General features: G+C 43.8%; 1 protein-coding gene across 6 annotated transcripts in view; it reads left to right on the forward strand.

Moving 5' to 3' along the window:
• The first annotated feature begins 207 nt into the window (after positions 1-207).
• The window catches only part of MPPED2 (metallophosphoesterase domain containing 2), a 162,594-nt gene continuing 140,567 nt past the window's right edge, over positions 208-22,234 (forward strand). Inside the window, exons 1-3 of one of the 6 annotated variants that reach the window (XM_074372217.1) lie at positions 208-650; positions 6,121-6,369; positions 19,237-19,259. In XM_074372217.1, coding sequence (XP_074228318.1) covers positions 6,242-6,369; positions 19,237-19,259 — 151 coding nt within the window. In that variant the 5' untranslated portion in view covers positions 208-650; positions 6,121-6,241. Of the gene's footprint in view, positions 651-755; positions 2,197-2,246; positions 2,525-6,120; positions 6,370-19,236; positions 19,260-21,809; positions 22,068-22,234 lie in introns of those variants that run through there. The other 5 variants (XM_074372214.1, XM_074372216.1, XM_074372215.1 and 2 more) reach the window with 5 other exon arrangements.

The following is a 22,234-nucleotide window of genomic DNA, read 5'->3' on the forward strand; positions in this document are numbered from 1 at the left end:
AGGGAAAACTCCCTTTATTTTCCTGGGGCTCCGTAGCCCCCCTCCCGGGTCCCCTATCATCTTTACGCTGATCGCACTCATGATGATGAACTTGCAGCTCAGCTTCCTGCCGCCTGCTTGACCCGGGAGCACCAGCAGGCTGACGGCCTCGCCCTCAGATCCCTCCTCCTCTTGCAACCCCGGGGCCTCGGGGCGCCGGTGGGGGTTCCAGCGGGCCGGGACTGCAGGAGGGGCGTGCAGGGGCGCGGGGTCCCGCCGGGGAGCGCGCACGGAGCGGCGCCTTGGCCGCCCTGCTTCCTGGAGCTGTGCTCCTTTGACCCCAGTGGCAGTCCCTGTCACTGCACCGCTCTCGCTCCCTCCGGCTCGCCGCGCCCTCGCTCCCTCTCCTCGCCCCCTCGCTCGCTCTCTCCCCAGATCGAGGCTGCTCCCGTCCTTTCTACCCCCCTCCTCCCTCACGAGCCGCGCCCCCCGACCCCCCGCCCCAGCCCGCGGCGGGACCTCCGGGGTCGAAGGTTCTGGCCCGCCCGCGCCCCTCGCCGCCCCCGCGCGCCCCCAGCGCGCCTCCCGCCGGCTCCGGCCGCTCCACGATGGATCGCCTGCTCGCCCGGCGCTGAAGGCATCCCCGGGACCCGGAGCGCAGCCCGGGAAAGGTAATCCGCCCCGGGAAGGGAGGCGGAGGGCGGGGGAGGGGGAGGAGGCGGCCGGGCGCCCGGTGCCGCGCGCGAGAGGAAGGGAAAAAAATGCACACACAAAGCGGAGCCCGGGTGAGAGGTGCCTTGTCAGAGGCGCGTGCGAGGGGCTCGGAGGCTGCGGATCGCGACTGCTCCGGTGCCCCTGACATTCGCTCGAGCCGGCGCTTCCCGGGCAATTTGGAATCTGAGGAGAGCTTATTTTCAAGCCTTGAGCGAAAGCGAATTATTTTTTAGGAGCTGTCTCCCTCCCACTCCCCATCTTGCCCCTCTGCTCTTCTCCCCTCCCCCCAGTCCTCGGTCCCCGACCTCTCGGGGTCCCCACCTCGCGGCTCCCTTCTCCGCTGGGATTTCTTAGGAGGGGAGGAAGGGGTGTCCGCGAGGGGCAGCGGCGAAAGCCCGGCTGCTGGGGTGGGGGTGGGGACGAGGGTACGGCGAGCTGTTTACTAGAAAGTCCCGGGGTTATGTGTTCGAGCCGCCCCGGCCTAGGCCCAGGTGCATTGTGTTGGCCCGAGCCCCGGGCGCCCGCGGCCGCCGGAGAGAGGTGCGGTGGCCGGGAAGGCGCCGCGCAGCTTTGTGCTCAGGCTGCGCTCCGCGGCCGCCCCCGGGCCGCCCGCGCGCGCGCCGCTGTCGCGCGGGGCTGTTCTCACCCTCTCCCCGCGCCCCAACCTCGCTCTTCCCCGCCGTCTCCGGTCTCCGCGATCGCAGCCTGCCGTGCGAGCCGGCGACCGGGGCTGGGCTGCGGGGGACGAGCGGCGAGAAAAGTAACCGTTGCCGCCCGATTTCTTCCCGAGAGGCAGGAGTTTCTTTGCTATTTACATTTAACGGGGTTATCTTTGTAAAGCCTTTGCATTCCGGGGTTTTGCGGCCTAGGAGGTGAAGAGGGCATTTTCTTGGAGATTGGGAAGAGGATTAGAATCCACCAGCAAGGAAAGAAATTAAGGATGCCCCAGTGGGGTAGATTTATACCACATCCCCCCACCCCGACACACCCCAGACGAAGTGCAAATGCGGGTCATGAAAAATGTGTAATTGATTTGAGATGCTGCAAACAAACAGGTCAGGGTGGAAAAAACAAAACTTTAAGTGAAAGAAAAGATTTCCCAAGAAGGGGTGGGAGAAACCGTGGCCTCCACACCCCCTTTCAGCGCTCGCTGGCTCCCTCCCTTCCCTTCTCTGGCTCCAGGGAAGTAGTCCGGCTGCTCTGGGGCAGAGAGCAGGGAGGTGGCGGCGGCTCCGCGCGCGGGATCCGCTCTGAGGGTTCGGGGATGCCAACGCGCCCTGGAGGCTGACGTCGGGGGCGTGGGGCTGTGATGCTCGAGCGAGGATGGCGCGGTGTCAGAGCCATTGGCCGCCGGTGGTCATCAATCAATTCGGGGCTGGGGGAGAGGGAGAGAAAGAAAGATAGGCGCCCAGCAAAGCCTGGGGCCGCAAGCGCCAGCGCCAACAGTGCCAGCGGCGGCGGCGGCAGCGGAGGCGGCGGCGGTGGCAACGGGGGACTGAGCGAGTAAGGCGAGCTGGTGCTCCAGGAAGGAAGGGGGAGCTGTATCCCGGACGAGCCGGCTGTGAGCCGAGAGGGCAGGGAGCAAGAGTGTGTGTGTGTGTGTGTGTGTGTGTGTGTGTGTGTGTGTGTAGTTGCTGACACCCCCGCCCCCCCCGCCAACTGCCCACCCTAGATTTAAAACAAACACACCAATCCAAAGTAGAGGATTCCGCGCCCCCCGCCCCACCATATATAGACTCTACGCGTGGCCAGAGGCGCGGGAGAAAAGTCCTGCCCTTCTCAGAAAGAATGTGCCAGCCGGGTGTCCGCAGTGCTGGAGACAAGTTCAGGTGTAAGTGCGTCGGAAGGGAGGGCGCTCTGTGGACAGAGGCACATGGAACTTTGTGCATCCTTCAAAAAACCCTGGCGGAGACGCCGCTGGGAAGGCTTCTGGGCATCGATCCGGGATACAGGGATGAGTAACTGGAGATGGGCATAAAAGAGTAAGGGCGTGAGTTGAGAAAGCACTCGATCTGTGCGGCAGAGGGAGGAGAGAGCGAGATTGGCGGAGTTGGAGCAGGCGAGTTCCAAAGTCCGGCCAGGCTTTCGGACGGTTTTCCTAGGGCTAGTGAATAAAATGAGCATCCTTGTTTAAAGGAGGAAATCACCGGCTCCTTTCTCATAGGCTGTGCAATGCGGTGCTCGGGTAGACAGGTCATGAGTTGTTGCTTTGAAACTTTTGGTAAATTGGACTTCTGGTGTCTAGGAGGTGGAGACAGTTACTTAATTCCTCAGCTTTTAATCCTTTCATTGCCAGCAGAATTTTAAAAGGTTTTCCAACTAGATTCCTGAAGAAGAACATTGCAAGTTGCACAGCTTAAGGCGCAGGAGAAGTGATGGCTGTCTAGGAAATGCAAAATGTGCTCACATGATTTTTTTTTTTTTTCAAGAGAGAAAATCAATGTAGCACCAGCATGAATGTTTGGCAATGTCAGTCCCTTTTAGATTTTTCTTAAAGATTCCTGGCATTTAGTACTGGGTTCCTTTGTTTTGTGGAGCAAATGTATTGAAGTATAAAAATGGAACAAAAAAGAATACTGATATCTTTAAATATTATATGTAAAAAGTAATTATGATGAGGATGAGATGCTCTAAATCTGATCATTTGGAAGGTTTTACTGCCTAAATATGTGAAGCAAGGTGATACAGCTTCTTGGTAGTTTCAGGCAGTGTATCATTCTGTCTTATTTCAAGCTTTTTCCAAATTTCTCAGATTAGAGGAGGAGGCTGTTGTCCCCTGTCTCTGAGAGTTTAGCCAAAAAAAATGCCTTCCCCATGTGTTGATGTTTCATATTCTTGGAATATGATTATCTTGTCATGTGAGTGGGGGTGAAGGTAGCATTTTTTTTTTTTAAATAAGCCTTTTCTTGACTTGTCTGTAAAGGTTCCTGTGAAAGTTTTGAAGCTCTCTGCCTCAGTCTGACATTTTCTTCAAAGGACTCCAGATTAAAGGAGATAGGCGCTGCAGGTGCACTGTTTCGATAAAACATTTGAAAGAGAACATGGTAAAGATGAATTCAAATGAGGTGCCAGCCACCCATTTAGTCCTTCTGAGTTTCAGGGGCCTTTGCTTGCTGATGAAAAGATGTTCTGTTGGTCCCACTGGGGCAAAGGTGCAAAGAGACGCAGATCTCACTTGGTAGAAAAGGCAATCCTGTGGTAACTTTAGGATTCAGTGGACCACAGAAGAGTGCAGAGTGATCACTTTCTCAGTTCCTTTTCTGGGCTTTGAGGGTCTGAGGCTAGCCACTGTAAGTCATTGCCTGGATAGTTACATGGTAGGTATATATCTTTCATTTCTGGGCCATTTTGCTTGATTTAATTAGCGAGTTTACTCTAGAAACATTTACACTGTTTCTGGCATGGGGTGCAGAGATTGTTACTGAGAGGTCACAGTGGTCTAGACATGAATTTTGTTTGTCTTGCTTCTTAATGTTCTGTATTTCGCACAATAGACATTGATGGCAGGAACCTAAGAATTGCCATGTAATTTTTACACCACTCTCTAATTTATGCAAACACTAAGTTCTCGTAGTCTGAAAATGTGTATTTTTTCCCTCTGTGCTTTGATGGCTAACATTCTTTTTAATGACAGTCATTTCTATAACAGGAAGATGTTTTCATTTGTATTTACTTTTCAGCATGGCGCAATTATGCAGTTTTGCGCTTCAGTCGTGTCTCCGTACTTTGTGTCTCAAAAGAGAATTACGTACTTAGAACAGGACTGCAATTTGAAGCAGGTGTTGTGTTTTACTGTTATGCAAAATAACAGTAAAATATAATTGTGGGGGAAATTAAGGAAACAGCTGCAAACTTGGTATGAAAACTGCTACATTATGATTTGTAAGCAGTTCTCATAGATCTCCTACATCAGAGGCGCAGGGAAAGATTTTAATTTAGTTAATCCTACCGGCCTGGTTGTCTGTCAACTGGTGCTTAGAGGAGTCATACCTCCCATGAAGTCAGGAAGAGGAAAGAGAACCCAAAGTGACACTTTGTTTAAAATGCCAGAGCAGGAGGGATTCATCTTTTGGCAGTGCCAGTTGTACACTAGCGACACAGGCAAGGTGGGTGTTATTTAGCTTGCTTTGCTAATATGAGGAAGGCAATGATTTGAGGAGAACGCGGTGGAATTTCTTAGCCCAGCCAGCATATGGAGGACTACACAAGCCCCAGGTTGTAAAATAATAAAATAAATGGCCTATGGCAGGCCATCTGCCTTTTTGCTGGATATTTAAGGTGTTTCATGCCAAATTTAAATCTAATCTTATTATTCTAAATATTTTTATTTGAGACAGCAGCTAAGATTCTCCGAGCTTAATGGTGCACATGGCGAACGTATTCTGATGTGGAGCACTTAAAGTAAGAGTGTGGATTACCCATGGGTTACCCACCGAGCGTGCTGCCTGCTTCTTCAGTACTTCACTGATCAATGGCAGCAGCCTTGAAGCAGGGATGTGTTCTGTTCTCAGTCTTTGCACACCTGCCATAAAAATAAGCATCCTCATTTCTGAACCTAGTGCAGCAAATAATATATTGACATTTATAAAAAGAATCAAAACGAATGGAAAAAATTTTGAAGAAGTATGAAACCACTTACTGAGAATTATGCAGCACGAAGCAGGAAGGAGATGGGAGCGGTAATGGCCTGCCTTCTTTACCAGTCTTCTGGGCTCGAAGGTGGATAGTAATGAATGCATCCAAAATGGTGGTTCAAGCCTGGATGTGTCTCTCTTTCTCCAGAGGGACTGGAGTGTTTAAAGAAATTATATTACATTTAGCAAGAAGGATTTGCCTTACCATGAAGTTCTTGGCCAGAGTGGAGTCCATATGTATACCAGGCCTTGAGTGTCTATATATTTCAGGAGCCACTGTGAAAGAAAAAATTGTGTGTAATGTGTGCATATATCGTGTGTGTTACAGTTGCACACAGGTATCTGTTATGAGCACAGCATTTACAGTTTGCATTTGTCATTGTGCTAAGCATCGAGATTTCAAATTATTCTGTGATACCAACTTTGTGCAGACCAAACATTCCAATTAGCAGGGAAGATTTGGAAGATTCTCCACTTCGAGCACAAACCATTTATAGTTAGACACCATGGCAACTGTGGATGTGCCCCTTCCGTAATTCACATTAAGTGCCATAATTATAATTAAAGAGGAAATCTTAGTTTGAACACCATTGAAATGATTTGCTAGCAGCCAGCAGTGTCATTTAGAGTATAATGTCCATTCTGAAGTACATGCAGGGGAGACAGTTGGGAAAGGTTTTATCCACAAGATGACAACACGTATTAAGATTTTCCTGAACCAATTTCATGTCCAGGTGCTACCTTAGAACATCCTCTTTTCCTTTGTTCTCATTTTTAAATTTATGTCTTTCAGAAACGCACAGCGGTATTGATGAGTAGATCCTTGGGTTCAGAGGTTGGCTGAAACGCACCATGCCTGCTTCCATCCTTTGCTCCGGAAAGTTGTGAATTGCTCATGCCTATAGGGAGGAAGGATGGCACATGGGATTCCTTCTCAAGGCAAGGTTACCATAACGGTGGATGAGTACAGCTCCAACCCCACCCAGGCATTCACGCACTACAACATCAACCAGAGCAGATTCCAGCCGCCACATGTACATATGTAAGTATCACCCACAAACTTAAAGAAATTAGCCTTTAGGAAACTAGAAATAAAATGACAAAATCACTAATGACTTCTGCCAGGGAGAATAAAAGCTTCATGATTCACCAAACAGATGGGTATCTGTGGTTCCAAGTACAACTCAGAGGAATCCTCTGCATCTGTGGAAAACAACATTTCCAGGGTGTGTACTTTCAACCACAATTTGACATTAGATCTTTAGAGCCTCAGAGTGGTGGCCCGCATCTTGTGCATCACAACAGAGAGGTTAAGGTATTTGCCTAATGTTACACAGCGAATGTTGGCAGAGTCTCCTGACCCCTAGTTCAGTTTGCTTTCTTTTGTATTGCTTGCCTCCATGATGAAATGTCTTTAAAATTTCTGTAGTTTTTCTCCCCCCATACCTCACCCCACCACCCCTTTACATTCAGCTGGGAAATAGGCCTAATTGGGACTAATTGTCCAGCCACTGCTAAATCCATTGTCTTGCCTGTTGCTCGGAGAACGTGTGCTGCATGCTGCAGGACTCAAACAATTCTGGGGAACAAAGGATTAAGGGACAGTGGGACAGTTGGTTCCAGGAATTGTACTTTTCTCTCACTCCCTAATACTATGTAAGTCGTGTTGCGGTTTAAACTGTTTAAGGGACAATGTGTGGGAGAAATCCAGAGGCAGGGGTTCTGCAGCACCTGGATGCACACCAGCTTTTTTTCTGGTCCTCGGCTGCAGGATGTGCTGGGCTTCCAGCAGCAGGGGCAAAAGGTCACCATCTCCCTTGTTTATTCAAGGCCTGGTGCTCATTCTCTATTAGACCCTTCCAATGTCTAACATGAGTCTTTCAGGGTAGGACTAAACCCCTTTGAAAACCATTGTGTAGTCAAGAGAGAAAGGAGGTTAGGGTGCTGTTGACTGTTTTTTGCCATTCCTGGCAAAATTGAACTCAGGGCATGTCCAAGTCACAGGCTCTTTTTTTCAGTAATTGTTTTATTTGAACATTAAAAAAAAAAAAAAGTAGGACCGCCCCCTCTAGTATACACATGTGCGTGTGTACCCCCCCCAAAATTTAGAAATACTAACCCAACAAAAAGGTCTTTCTCTTGACTGTCTGGGTGTTAGCGTAAATACTAGGATGTTACTTCGCAAGTACCCGTGTTCTGTAAAGCTATTCAATTATCTATGATGAGATTTCTGCGTAAAAAGAAAAAGAAAAATCCTTGCAAGAGGCTAGTGCTAAACTATTTCTAAGATTTTTTTACTTTCTTTAGATCAGCATTTACTCGTGATTATGAAGGATGGCTAACATGATTTTAAGGAAAGGTGTTTAAGATGAGTATGATTTTTCTTTGTTAAAATGGCTTTTCTGAACAGTAACTATGTGTTCATTTCAAATAGGCCTGTTATTCTGCTTTTAATCATTTCTTTCTCTTCAAGTGTGTTACAGAATGTGTGCAGGCTGGACTTAGGATTCCTTTAGCTCTGTTCTGCTGGTGTGTGACGTTCTGTATTAAAGAATCTCAAAGCACTTTGTAGATTCTGTTTCCTTCCAAGCAAAAGAATATATGTTGCACCCCAGATTCCTTGGAAAATCTTTGACAGGGAATCTTAGCTTAGCCTTCACTTGTTTATAGCTCTTTGATTCTATTGGTGAACTGTGAAGGCACAGAGGTATTTTAAAAATCATGTGACCTTAGGACTGATGGGTTTAGATCTAGCCATGGAAAATTTGAAGGATCAAATTATACCTTTTATGGAAAAAAAGGCTTGAAAAACGGAGTTTGCAGTGGCAGCCTGGCCAGCTGGGTAGCCCTTTCACCAGACTTTCTCCCCTGGAGTAGAGGATTCTTCCACGGTCGGGTCCAGCTGGCCTTTTTACCTTCCTCACCCACCCCTCAGGAGGGCTTCCCGCCTGAGCCCTTTGTTCCAGCCCTGCGTGTTGGCCGTCTCACATGAGCACACCTTGCCCCTCTCCATCTTGACCGTGTTGCTTCACTCTTCTCCACAGCTGAGATGCTCACATGTATGCTCGGCCGAGAGCCGGTTCAGGCCCCTCTGTGACTATGACCCTCCTCCTATCTCTCCCAATGCAAACTGACTGTGTGCACCCCCTGCCAGCACGACCTTCCTCATCACTTGGTTTTTACTTCTAACCAGACCACCTCCGTTCTTATTTTTCTCCCTCCCCCCACCCCATATGTCAACTACATCGTTCATTTCTTAAACTCAGGGATTGAGCAGGTAACAGGTGCTTAGAAATACTAGTTGATTGATGGATGGATCCATTGACCTGACTGTGTGTTGAGAAGAGAAACTGATTGAGATTTGGAGATTTTTGTTGGGATCTTTCTGTGCTGTCTTAACACTTTGAGTGTTTGTGTGAAGGTGTGTGTGTTTTATCAAGGTGCTGCTTCACTTTTCCCTTGGCTTTTCTTCTCCGGGCCTGGTGCCCCAGCCCAGTGACCGGCCCCTACTAGGCACTCGGGTATCTTGGTTTAATGTGATCATGTTATATTAAAAAAAAAAAAAAAAAGATTGCCTTGAGTCTAAAGAGAAACTTAAATTGGCTGCAAAATATCTATAAAATATTTAGTTTAAAATTCCTTCAGTTTTTCTAAAACTTTCAGCATGTCCTGGTAGGGCTTTGTTCTTCTGCCTGGAGACATTGTTGTCTTTTCCGCTTGAATAGGTGCTCATTTATTTTGCATGCGTTTCTTAAAATGTTTGCTTTCCTTTTTCACTTACAGTGAGGTCTGTGAAGATCCATGCCAGATCACCTGGATCGGAGTTACAGTCCTGGTCCCTTAAATGATCCGTTGTTTTCTTTCATGAAACCTAGTTGGGGTTTTCTTACCTTAATTCAGGAAGAGCAGCATCACTTCCCATTTAGTTCAGTTCATCTCATCTCAGCTTTGGTGACCCAGCTTGGTCATTTACAAATTCTTTCTCCTGGCCTCAGTTCACTCATCTGTGAACATTTGCACCGAATGATAGGTATGGACCTTTTTAGCTCTGACGTATTAATATTGCAGTGAAGATATTTATTTGCAAGGCATTGCTGCGGTGGGAACACAGATACATAAGACCCCTGTCGGTCCCCATCTTCATAAGCTCATCACTGATTTCAGAGCTGTTGTTTCAACTGGCTTTGAGAGTTTACCACCTGGCCATGGCTTAGTTTCTCCTGTGCGTTCTGACTAGGTTGCCACCAAGCTTTCTAAGAGCCACTGGCCTTCATCTCTGCCTGGGAAGATGTTTTTTTTTTAAAGAAAGTAATCCGATATTACCTTGGGAAAGAAAATTCAAGCACAGCTGGAGTAGGCAGGTTGGAATTGAACCCAGAATTTGTGAGCCCCTCTTATCCAGACTTTTGAACGTACTGATGGATGTGATGGTTGAAAACCAACAATTAACAGGGCTTCATTATTCTACAATCCCATCATCCTTCCCAAGCAGACTGTTGAGGAACTTATTTAGTAATTTTATTGATGTTGGGAGGAGGTGCTCAAGGAACCAATGTAGATCTGAAAACATCATCAAGATTTTGTATGTTTTAAATTATCCGAGGCCTAATAGAACACCATGAAACATTTTTAGTAGGGTATCCAACCTTCTCTGTCCTTGCACAGAAAGTCCCACTTTCTGGGGGACCCCTCAGTCCCTCTGCAAACTAAGATGTTTGGCTTCCCTACTGAGGTTGATTCCTCACCCTTTTCTTTAAGGATTGGTTGGTAGGAAGCTCAAATCAAATTTTATTTTCAGTTTTGGCTACTTTCCTTGTCTGCTGCTTGCGTTGTCAGCACCCGTGCAATTTTACTTAGCTCTCGTTCTTTTACACTTGTTTTGAGGAGGCAGTGTAGTGTGGTGGTCGACGTCTTCAGTGGAGTCAGATTGTTGGATTTGAAACCTGACTGTGCCACTTACTGGCTGTGTATCCAACCGTGGAGAGATGGATTAACTTCTCTGTGTTTTTCTTCCCATATGGAAAATGTGGATGATGAAAGTAGTACCTATCTGCAAAGATTGCTGTGAAGGTTAGAAACATTATTGCTGGTTAAGTTCTTAGAGGAGTGCTTAGTGCAGAGTCTTTTCTCAATAAACGTTAGCTCTTCTCATTAATGAGTGTTTTATTGATTGTGCCTTTTTTGTTCTAAGCTATCTGAATTCATTTTGAAAACCAGTGGGGTATAAATAAATGAATAAATAAGAGAGTCACCAGTAAGTTTTGTCCTGTCATTACCAGCAAACTTGTCTGGGTGGGATTTTTGGGGTGTCATGGTTGGAAGGTACTCTGGCTTCTTTTTTTAAATTTTTTAATTTTATTTTTACACTTTGAAGTCTAGTTGACTTACAAAATTGTCTTAGTTTCAGGGGTACAAAATAGTAATTTGGTATTTTTATAGATTACACCCCATATAAAGTTACAACAAACTATTGGCTATATTCTCTGTGCCATACATTACATTCTTGTAACTTACCTATTTTATACCCAGTTCTCTGTGCCTTTTAATCCCCCTCACCCATTTTGCCTCATCCTCTGCCCCGTCCTTTCTAGCCACCACCAGTTTGTTCTCTTATCAGTGAGTCTGTTTCTGTTTTGTTGTATTTTTTTTGTTTTATTTTTTAGATTCCATATATAAGTGAAAACATACAGTATTTGTCTTTCTCTGTCTGTACCCTGACTTCTTAGTGCCTGTCAAGGGGTGTCTCACCCAAGTCTAGTTACTGCATGGGAGTGACTGTCCCAAGAGGGTAAGGAGTCCCAAGAGCTGGGTGTTGCCTGGTGGTTCTCTACAGAATCACAGTGGCCTTCACTCACTTGTGCTGATCTCAGGCCCTCATTCCCCCTTCAGTGTCTCAGGCTCTCCATCCATGGCTGTGGATAAAACAGAAGCACCAAGAGTTAACCATGATTAACCAGGACTGAGTACAAAGGGCACAGCCTGAGCTGGGGAGTGAGGATAGTATTCTCACAGTCACCGAGAATGTGGTCTGCAATCAGAGATTTCTATACAATTGCTGATCCCACCAGTTACTGGCTTGGGTAGATGCTTATGGGCAGGATTACTGAACTTCAGTCTTCTCAGCTGTAAAATGGGTCTGATCACTCTGTAAGATGGGTGTAAGCATTATATGAGATGATGTATATGACATGCAGTGCCCAGAAGATGGCACTTGAGAAATAGATGCTGTGATAATATTTATGGTCATCCATTAGTTGGTGAGCGTTAAGTGTTAACATATTTTTTTCTGAACTGCTCGGTTGTGTAACACATGACAAGTCCAACTTGTGTTCTTTTGCTTTGTTGCGTTTTATAGCATCTGTCAATGTTTGCTTGGGCATTGCTAATCAGAAATGATCTGTAGCTTTTAGGGTATCTGGGTGATCATTCTGTGCCAAATTCTTACAGAATTTTGTTTGATTTGAAGTTTCATTCTTCCGTGGTAGGAAGTAAATGTTTACTTCAGGTCTGTATTAGATATCCTTAGATGCAAGAACAAAGAAAGTTACAGAAGAGTTACAGAATGGTGCCATTTGGTTAAAAAAAAAATCAAGATGTCTAAAAAGATAAATACCAACATTACTGGTGATTACATAGGGAATACATTTGCAAATGAATTTGGGGGAGGGAGTGTTGGATAAAGACCTTTCATTTTTTATTTTATACATTTCTGTATAATTTGAATTATTTTTATAAGAACTGTGTAATACTTTTATGATAAAAAACATTTTTTAAAAGAATGAGAAAAATGTAATTTGTCTACAAGTCCTTCCGCTTTGTCAGATTTGCACTAAAGGCTCACTCTAATGCAAATCTTTCTTTGGGCATCGCTGCCTTGGGCGGTACCTTCTTCTGTTTTATGTTATAATCAAGGAATAGACGAAAGGCTGTTCATTGTTTCAACATCATTCAACCTGTGCACGTGCGGGAAGATGCGAGCAGGGCCAAGGGTGCTGCCTCCTTCTTTGCCCTACAACTAAAGGGAAGTTTTTTAAGAAGTACCTTCAAATTCATTTTTGGAAGGCAGCAGCGTATACAGTATCAGTCAATAAATAGCTTGCAGTAGCAGATGATAGTTTCAGGGAACTTGGATTCTGGTCCTGTTTTGGTCACTAATTAGGTCTGTGATGGCGAGCAAGTTGAGCCTCTTTGAACTTGAAGTTCCTCACCAGCCACTGGACTTGACGTCCATTAGCATCGCCCTTTCCCTCTCTGGCAGGCTGGGGTTTCTCCTCTTCTGCTCTTTTCATTAGTCTGTTTGAAATTAAGAACACAAATACCTCTTCACTAGTGATGTTCTGTAGGGAAAGAATATAATTGTGAGACATCATGGGGATATGGTGGAGGGGGAAGACCAGTGACACCCCCAACTCTCACCTGGAGAAAGAAGGGTACCAGTGGCTGAGTGAATGTCTGGGGCTCTTTCCTAACAAGGGAGAAATTCATTCTTTGTCGCAGAGCTGGACTGCATTAGCTGCGTGGAAAAAAAAATTCTAAACATTTTTCTCTTGGTAAGCCACTTTCTCATTCTCATTACAGATTTATCACTGGCCTGCACATTAGCATGGCCATAATTTTTGTTAATGTTTTCAATCTGAAATTCGTCGTGGAGATGCTGAATGGCCCTTTTAGTTTGTGCTCATATATAAACACGGGGTATTTTTCTTTTCCTCTCTCATTTCTTTTAAAAAATAAGTTCTTTTTCCTATATGCTCCCTGAGGGCACTGGTCTCGTGGTCCGTGACAGTTAGACTTCATTTTAGAGCAGACTTTTTTCCAATTCCGTAGATTTCTTTGTTTGCATTCCAGCATTAAAAAGGCAACTTAAAATTAGATAAATTTTTTTTTTTTGTCCGAACAGATTTGTTCTTAGAACCTTAGCTGTGTGTTGCATAACTAGGTAGTATTTTTGTTTGTTTGTTTGTTTGTCTGTTTTGGTTACTTGACTCACTGGTAAGATAAAGAATTCTGACAAATAAAACAGATTCTATCTACTATGGTGTGCCTGGATTTCAAATCCTGGAACAGTCACCTACATTTATAGAGAGAAAGAAAGATTCTACGGCAAGTGTGGCCACAGTCAGTGGATAGACATATCCTGAAATTGGCAATTCATTGATTACCTCTCCTGAAGGATTTCATTTGCCTCCTGCTCTAAGTACAGTTTTTTAAAGAAAATTTCTTTCACGGAGAGGCTTTGATAAAAATAGACAAAATGGCAAGGACATATTAGGAAAACAGGAAGTATTATAGTAGGGAGTCTGTATTTGAAACGTACTTAATTTTAATTCTGAGATTTTAGAGCTTATGAAGAAGTAGATTTTAAGATATGAAAACAAAGCTAATGCCACTAAATCTACCATGTCTTGTTTAGCAAACTCTAGGTAGTTCTGAACTACTTCCAAAAAGGAGAAAAAGCTCACTGAGTTTCGGAAGATCTATCCATCTGCTTGTTTGTCTTCTTTTTCAGTATTTCCTTAGCTCTCCCCTTCCCGTGTCTCTTTCCGTTTTAGACTTTCCTAGCACCTTGGGACCTGGGTGCTTCAGTAGCTATCCTGGCGTGATGACACTATTATTTCAATATTAGTACGGATAAAACGACCACACTTTTCCAGACCACCATGTTCGTCTGCCTTTTTTGTTGTTTGTTTTTTATGTAAAAAGTGCACTTGGAGGCTTTGTCTATGTAGAAATACTAACTCTGCAAAGAGGAAACTCTGTTGGATTTATTGGCCTTTGCAGTATTTGGGTCTGCATATTTTTCTTCTGTTTTGCTTTGAAGATATTTTTCCTTCAGTTTCTGCCCCTGCGAAAGGGTAAAATGTATGCAAATAAGAAAATGCACCATTGCAGGCTTTTCGTTTTTTTCCTTTACCACAAATCAAGAATCTAAGCCCCTCTGGTTGGTTTAAATTTCTGTGCAGTTTTATATTAGATAGCAAAGCTCTTGATACTAGTTTAAAAAAAAAAGAAAGAAAGAAACTCTAGCACCATTTAGTAACACAAACAGGGAGATTTTCAGGACTTGATACTATTGAGCTTTAAAATTCCAGGTGAGAATTGAACCATTCTTGAAGTTCATCTGTCGGTAGTGGCTTCCTTAAAGGATGGCTGGGCCCTATACCATAACATGAACTCTACTCAAATTTATTTATTTCTTTGGATAAACAGTCTCTGAAACCTTACAGCTCAAAGAGTCGATAAGTCTTGGATTGGAAAAATATCTTTTCCCAACTTTTGGTGAGCTATTTTGGCATTTAGGCTGATTGGCTAAGAAAAGTGGCTTACTTGTGGGATTTAGTTTTAGGTATTTGGGCCGTAGACCAAGTTTCAAACCGTTTACATATTGTACACTTAGTTTAAAATGTGTTTTACCCAAAGACTTAAAAACTGAAATCAAGAAAAAAAAGTGAAGTTTCTCCCACCAGCACAGCAACCTCAGCATGTTTCTCTAATTTCCTGAGTTAGCCTCTCACAGTGACATAGGCATAGCTCTATTTTCGTCCTAAGTTTTGGAAAATTTTTCCTCCCTTTTGTTTCACTTTGTTTTGCCTTAAGACTTCAGAGACAAGCACAGAAGCCTATCAGACCGTGTTAGACTTTTTTTTTTTTAAATCACAAATATCATACCCATCGTTCTTGGTTTTGCCTTGTATTTAATATAGTCCACTAAAAACACACACACACACACACAACTTTTACGTACTGGTCCTGCTTGGGAAGGCGGGGAATATAAGGAAGAGATGCACATTTATGGAAAAGAGGGGAAATGGTGGTTTATGTGAAAGAGAGAGAGAAAAGGAGAGGGAGGGCCTAGCACATATAGTCTGTTAGATCATAACTCTTTCTTGCAATTATGATGTTCCTGGCCTTGGGCTTGACTTTATCACCAGGAGGGTGTGTCAGCATCCCTGCATATCAGTCAGCGGGGAGATAAGACAGATTTCACCTTTGCTTTCTGGGGCATGCATGCCAACTCCACCTACCAATGAATGCAGCGTTTGAAAGAATCAGAATAGTGATTTTTGATATGTTGACCTGTTTTGATCCTAGAGAAGGAACAATTTGTTAGGCCTTTTTCAGGTAACTGGAAACTTTATGTTTGCCAAAAACAGACTCACGGATATAGAAAACAAACTATGGTTGCCAAGGGGGAAAGGGTGGGGAGGGGTAAATTAGGGACTGAAGATGAACAGACACGCATTACTATATATAAAATAGATAAACGACTGGGACCTGCTGTACAGCACAGGGAACTATATTCAATTTCTTATAATAACATAATGGAAAAGAATCTGAAAAGAAAAAATATATGTATGTATATATATAAGTGAATCACTTTGCTGTACACCTGAAACTAACATTGTAAATCAACTACACTTCAATCAAAAAAAAAAAAAAAAACTTCAGGTTTGCATTTTAATATTAAAAAAAAATCCATTTGACAAATAGTGAACTATGAACTGACTTTGGAGGAATGTAAACATACCTGAAATTTCAATTGCCCCAGGTCTGCCATCTGTTAGTATCTAGGAGACTTCCCATATTCTGTGCTCAGATTTTAACTTTTACAGATTAACTTGTTTTCACTTTATTCCTCACCCTCACATTTTGGGCCCAGCTGGATGCACTGAAACCTATTCTGACTCCACCAACTTAGAGAAAAGAAGAATGAGGAGGGGGGAGTCTTTGGGAAGAACAGACAGACTAGGAAGGGGGTATTAACTCCTAAAGGATATTAATTTCTAATTCTTTCATAATGCAGTTCAAAGGGGAAGCTAATGTTTTCCCCACATGAAAGGTAAAGGCATAGATAGCTGTCCTTTTCTGCACAGAAGAGTAAGCCCAGCCCTACCCCCTCTCCCACTGGTGCTCTTGAGAATTCAGAAGGGAAAGCATAACCCCGTGGGAGGCTCTTGGCTCCTCGTCGTGCCCCTTGGTGGCGGATGGCTGCCTGTTCTGCATCTCTCCATCCAGACCCCTCCGCCACGTTAATGGTAGCCGGCACGCTCCACTGTTTATCTTGGAATTTGATACCATCATCTTGGCAACCAAACGGGGACCTTTACTGCTCAGATTGTTTGTCATTTGTTGTTAATTATCTGTTACCATAAATTCTGCACTTTGAGAAAAAAGGGAATGTTTTGAAATATTTCCTCCAACATGTAAGTGGAGCTTCATTTTCTGTGGACAAAAGAGGGGGGAAAAATCAGCCCTTTTGGGAACTGGTTTCAGGAAAATCAAACGCCCTGGTTTTTCAGACCGACTGGGTTAGATCCTGCTAATGCAGCCAGGATTTGCAGTGAAAGGACCTTTGCAATTCGGGAATGGTCTATATTTGTGAGAGGTACCCCCTTTCGAGGAAAAAGGATAATTTAACTTTATGTGAGGGGCTGTGCTTTTATTGCGATCTCTTTTTGCCGTAATTGTGTTTTGTGTGTGTGGGAGAGCCTGTTCCCTGCAGTTGGTTTCTCACTTTCAAAGGTTATGAAGACAAAGCCGTCCAAAGTGAAAAGTAGCTTCTGCTTACCTACCTTTATGAGGTGTTTATTTTGTCAAGTGTAGAATTAAAATGAGCTTTCTGGCCATTAGTGGATTTTAGTCATGCCCCCGCACTCTGCAGGGAAGGTAGTGTCACCTTGTAAACAAACAGCGCTGTTTTGCCAGGTGCTGTACCGTGGGCTGCAGGAGCCACCGCTGGACTTAATATCCTCACAAAGAGATGGACGGGAGCACAGGAGAGGGGAGGAATGCATGCATGGGTTTTGCAGGGGAGACTTTGGGAGTGGAGTGGTTGTTGCTAAGCAGAAATCTAGGCACATTTAAAAATATTAAAAAAATGAAGTCATTTGAAAAGTTCCAAAAAAAAAAGAGTGTATCCAGAATCCAGTCTGTCTCTCCACCCCCGTGCCCCTTGCATGTGTTCACTTATATTCTCTGCTACTAGTGTCTCACCTTCACTGTGGGGGTCATAATAATATATGTTCCAACAGTTGATGGCGAAGGTTCTATTAGATGATGCATAGTACTGAGCAGAGCACTTGGCACAGTATCCCAATGCTCAGTGCATGTTATTTTTGTTCTCTTGTTTGTTTCTTTATTTATTATAATGGAGGTACTGGGGAATTGAACCCAGGACCTGGTGCATACTGAGCATGTGCTTTACCACTGAGCTGTAGCCCCCCCCACTATTGTTATTAATAATATTGTTTATCAAGATTGTACCCACCACGTCAACCCTTGAACTTAAGCTGAGTTTTAATGGCGACACGTTGACCCATCATGACCATAACTTCTTGTTGTCGTTAAGTTTGGTGTGTCTGTTTTATTCTTGTTGAGAAGTTTTTGTTTTTGTTTTCCTCTCACTTTTATTAAAGTGTTGAGGTTGGTCCTGTCTCCTGAGGAATTCCCACACTGGGAAGGAGAGACTGAGTCTGTGTTAACCTACTGATAGCCGGGGACATAGACTTAATAAACACTGATCTCAGGTCCTCTATGCTGCCTGGGACAACGGGGACTCTCAGAGATGCGCCTTTTACTGGAGTTGAGGAATTTCCTTGGGTTTGCTGCCTTTGGTTTCCACAGAACCAGAAAATGTTCTTCCCAGGCTTAAAAGGATGGAATCCTGATAATGATGTAGTCCCTGAAGTAAAAAACCCTTTCCCCACATTCCACTTCCCTTATCCTTTTATTTCCTCTCTCAGTGTTTTTTATTTTTGTTTTTCTTTTAAGGGGGTACGGTAGGTGGGTGTGCACTATTTTAGAATGCAGATTACAGTGAGGATTTAGGATTAAGAAATGACTATTATTTAGTGTCTCAGATTTAGGAGCAGTTTGAGTATGAGAATAAGAGACTGAATGGAGGAGAATGGAGGTTGGAAAAAAGCACCCTGAGACTGCTCTGGGGGAGGCTGGGAAAAGGATTTAACACTTTGGATTCTTCAGAAGCCATTAAAACTCTGATGGGATCAGATTACCTGACTGCACATCTGAAACATGAAACTCTTGCCCTAAACCATGCAATTGAGTTAAGCTCAAAATTCAAGGCCTCCCCCTAAGACTGGCCTCTGGGTAAGCTTCACTGTGGATGGCAAAATGATTTCCTTTGAGAGGAGCAAGACTACAGTGAGGTTTTTATGGCCAATTTAGCCTGTCTCCTGGTGCCAGCCAGACATTTGGCAGCAGTTAGTGCCAACTTCGGTGATCTGTCCACCAGTTTTTCCCAAGGTCTTCAATTCCATCTGGATTCAGGGCTGACATTGAAGAGAAGATATATTGTAAATCCAGCTTCCTAGGCAGGCCTCCTGAATTTTTTATTTTTCCAAGTGGAGAGGTCATGAGGGGTGCAGGGAGAGCGGCAGGCTGGTCACCACCCTCAGCCTTGAGGCTTGGAATGATGCTGATGCTCCTCCTCCCTAAACACACTTTCCCTTCCTCCCTCTACCTTTGTCCCTGCTTTTGGGGACCCCCTACCCTTTTCTCTGGATTTGCTGAGCCCTTTATGTGCATCCTACAAGTAATGCTTTCCCTTGGTCGTGCTTTCTGTAAATGTGTTTCCTGAGTGTTTGTGACGTGTCTGTCTTCCATCAGGCTGTGAGCTCTGTGAAGCAGCGGCTCTTTTATCTTGTTGCCCGTCTGTATCCACAGCACCTGGCACAGTCCTCGCACATTCTAGACACTCTCCAAATCCCCGTTGAATGAATGAGTGACAGCTGAGTTTTCAGGGAGTCCGTTTTCTCTCACTGCGTGCTTCCCCAGGAAGTCTGTGCTCCCCTGTACTTATTCATTGACTCTGAGAGCCTGTATTTAGACTTGACGGTACACTTGGCTTTAAAAAGGGTAACTTATGAGTCTCCCGTGTTTTTTTCAGGATGGAGCTGGATGAAGCTCAGCGTGAGTATTTCTGATGCTCCTACACTAATGCTGTAATCTATCCTGACTTGACTTTGACAGTAGTAGACTCTCATTTCTAACACAGGAGAAATATCGAAGTTTCACTTTCATCTTGACCCTAAAGATTTGGATTTTCTATATTGTCCTCTGGCTTAAAAACTGAGACATTAGAATGTATATTGTTTTAAAGCCTTGCAAAGTGCTTATTTATTTATCCTATGTGGTATCAGTGATCATTGACTAGAAGCATGAAATTAATTAGGATATATTTTAGTTCTCTTACCAGGAGTCTGACTGACGGCTGTCCCTAATATGTCGAGTTTACCTAAAATGAAGACCATGAAAATGGGGCATTTGTTATCATGGGAATTAGGCATTTTACATAAAGCCAACCAATTTTATTCTGTATCATTTTTTAAACTGCTTTCCTTTTTTTTTTTAAAAAAAAAAACTAGTAAATTCTTCTGGTTCTAATTACACAACTCTTTTGACATAAATCTGGGATTTGGGTTTAATACAGATAACACCATCATAGCAACATTGACTGGTGTTATATAGTGATTATATATATATATATTATATATATATATATATTATATGTATATTTTAGTGATTGAAAGCCTTTTAAAAATTATTTAAAGGTAAAACAAACGAAATTTAAAATAAGTATGTAAAGGATTTCTAATTACCGGTGACTAAGGTGTAAACCTCTTGAAAATGAAATAACCAAAAAAAAAATATGTAGATACATCTATATATGTATCTATATGTATACTATTAAGGAGTGCCAAACTTAAGAAAAAAATTTACATGGGGCAGTATGTAAAAGGTGGGAGATAATAAGAGAGATTTGCATTGCAAGCAGTTTGGGGCAGGAAGTTGTTAATTTAGGTGACTGGCTTCAGGTTTTCTCTCTGACTGTCCTATGACTCTGTGTCGTATAATTAGGTTTTCGGGAGATCCCCTTTGGCTGAGGACCTAATTGAGTTTCTGGACTAGAATGCTGGGCTGGAGTTGGGGGAGCTTTTGGCCCTGCAGGTTGAAACCCTTTGATGGACCTGTCCCTTTGATAGGTATCTGTAAGTGACTGGCAGTGACATTGTTTAGGGAAAGTATGGTTTAGTAATTGAGGAGTCAGTGTGCCTTAGTATAGGAAAATCTTTCTTTAACATAGGGAAGACACCAAAATCCACATGTGCAATTTAAATGAGCTTGTATTCTGCATTATAAATATGCACCGGATGCCAAGTAGAAAACCGGAACACTCTCTCAGGATGCTGTTAGGGCCAAGCGGAATCTCATTAGGGACAGCTTCAAAGATCAGTTCCTCGTGTCCATAAAAACAAGTGTAAATTATCTGGTGCGCGCCTGCTGTTAGCAGTTGCGGTGTTGCATTATGCATGATTCCAGACTGCACAGAGAAGACGCAAACCGCACGGAGCTCCGAAATATATGTGGGGATTTCTGCACCCATATATATATATATATATATTTGTTTTTTGATACTGAGTCCTACATTTTGGAAATTTATTGGTGTGTTTCAGTTAATGGACGGTGCCATATATAACCTGTTCCTACATTTTTGATGAATTGGAGTCAGTTCAGAGAGGTATGATAAGGCTTTGAATTGCTTATATGAACAACCAATCTACTCAGATTTATGTATCTTGTTTGCCCACATCTGGAGTCAGATTAGGGGGCCATGAATGCATTCGATGCACATACATTTGGGTGCATTTGTTTCCACTGTTCTCCCTCTCTTTTTGGTATCTTGATTAGATTTTTAAAAATCAGTGTGAATCTTCAGTAAATTAAGAAAATGTAGTCAGTTTTAACAAACGAGGCTTTGAAAAGTAGTTTTGGAATAAATGCCTAAGGGTCTGGAATATATTCCTGTGCTTCACTTGACCAGAAGATAGAGAAGCAGTTAAGTGTATGTAGTGTTTGAGAACATGGACTCCAGAACCAGAATGCCAGCATTTTGAGTCCTGGTCTGACTCTTCTTAGCTGTGTGGTCTGGGGGCAATGTATGTACACCACTGTGTTTTTATTTGTAAGTGAGGGAAAAAACTAGTACCTACCTCAGGCCTGTCATGAGGGTTAAATCAGTTGATTTTTGTGCGGCAGTACCTGGAACACTTCCTGGGACACAGTAAGTCCTATCAAAGCATTTGCTGCTGTTGATGTTATCATCATCATTATCAGAGGGAGAAGGCCTTCTTCTGGTGCGGCTGGGATGACGAGGTATGACCCGGTTCTTAAGCACATGTGTGCTTGAGTGGACATGTATGTGCACAGGAGGGCTGAGGGCAGGCCAAGTCAGGAGACAGTTACCTCTGGGTCAACTGCGAGAAGCCATTAGAAGTACAAAATACTTACTAGATCTGTCGCTTTCTGGTCCACCTAACCCAGGGAGAGGACCATGGGAACTTGGGGAAAGGTTAAGGAATAACAAGAGAGAGAGGCAGCTCTCCTCTCCCCAGAGTTGAATAAAATGTCTGTAACATCTCCTTTTCCCGGTTGTTCCTCAGAGCCTACTCTCAGAATAAGAAGCCTAGGATAGAAAGATCAAAAGATCAGCCTCACACAGTGTCATGTGACTTAAATCCACAAACGTTCCATCTCCAGTCACCTCCATTTTGGAATTTCCATTTGCAAGGATAAAGGGACAGTCACAGATGCCAGAATTTCCCTTCCTCTACTGGAAGCTGTGTCCAGGTGGGGCAGATGCTGGCTGATCTTGAATTGTCTTCAGTGCTCCTGGATTCGGTAATGACATACATCTTCAACAAGTCGATAAAGTCTTCAGTATGTATTTCTTGTGTCATTTTGTCCTTACCGTAAATTCTCTGAGTTAAAAACCTTCCCATCCTCTTCAGAGAGTCATCCTCCCATTATTGTGCTCACCCAGGCACTAGCTGTTGCCAGCCTTGCTTGCCTCAGTGTGCCTCTTTATAGTTTGTTGACAGTGCCCC

The sequence above is a fragment of the Camelus bactrianus genome, chromosome 10, assembly GCF_048773025.1.
Source record: "Camelus bactrianus isolate YW-2024 breed Bactrian camel chromosome 10, ASM4877302v1, whole genome shotgun sequence".
Lineage (NCBI taxonomy): Eukaryota > Metazoa > Chordata > Mammalia > Artiodactyla > Camelidae > Camelus > Camelus bactrianus.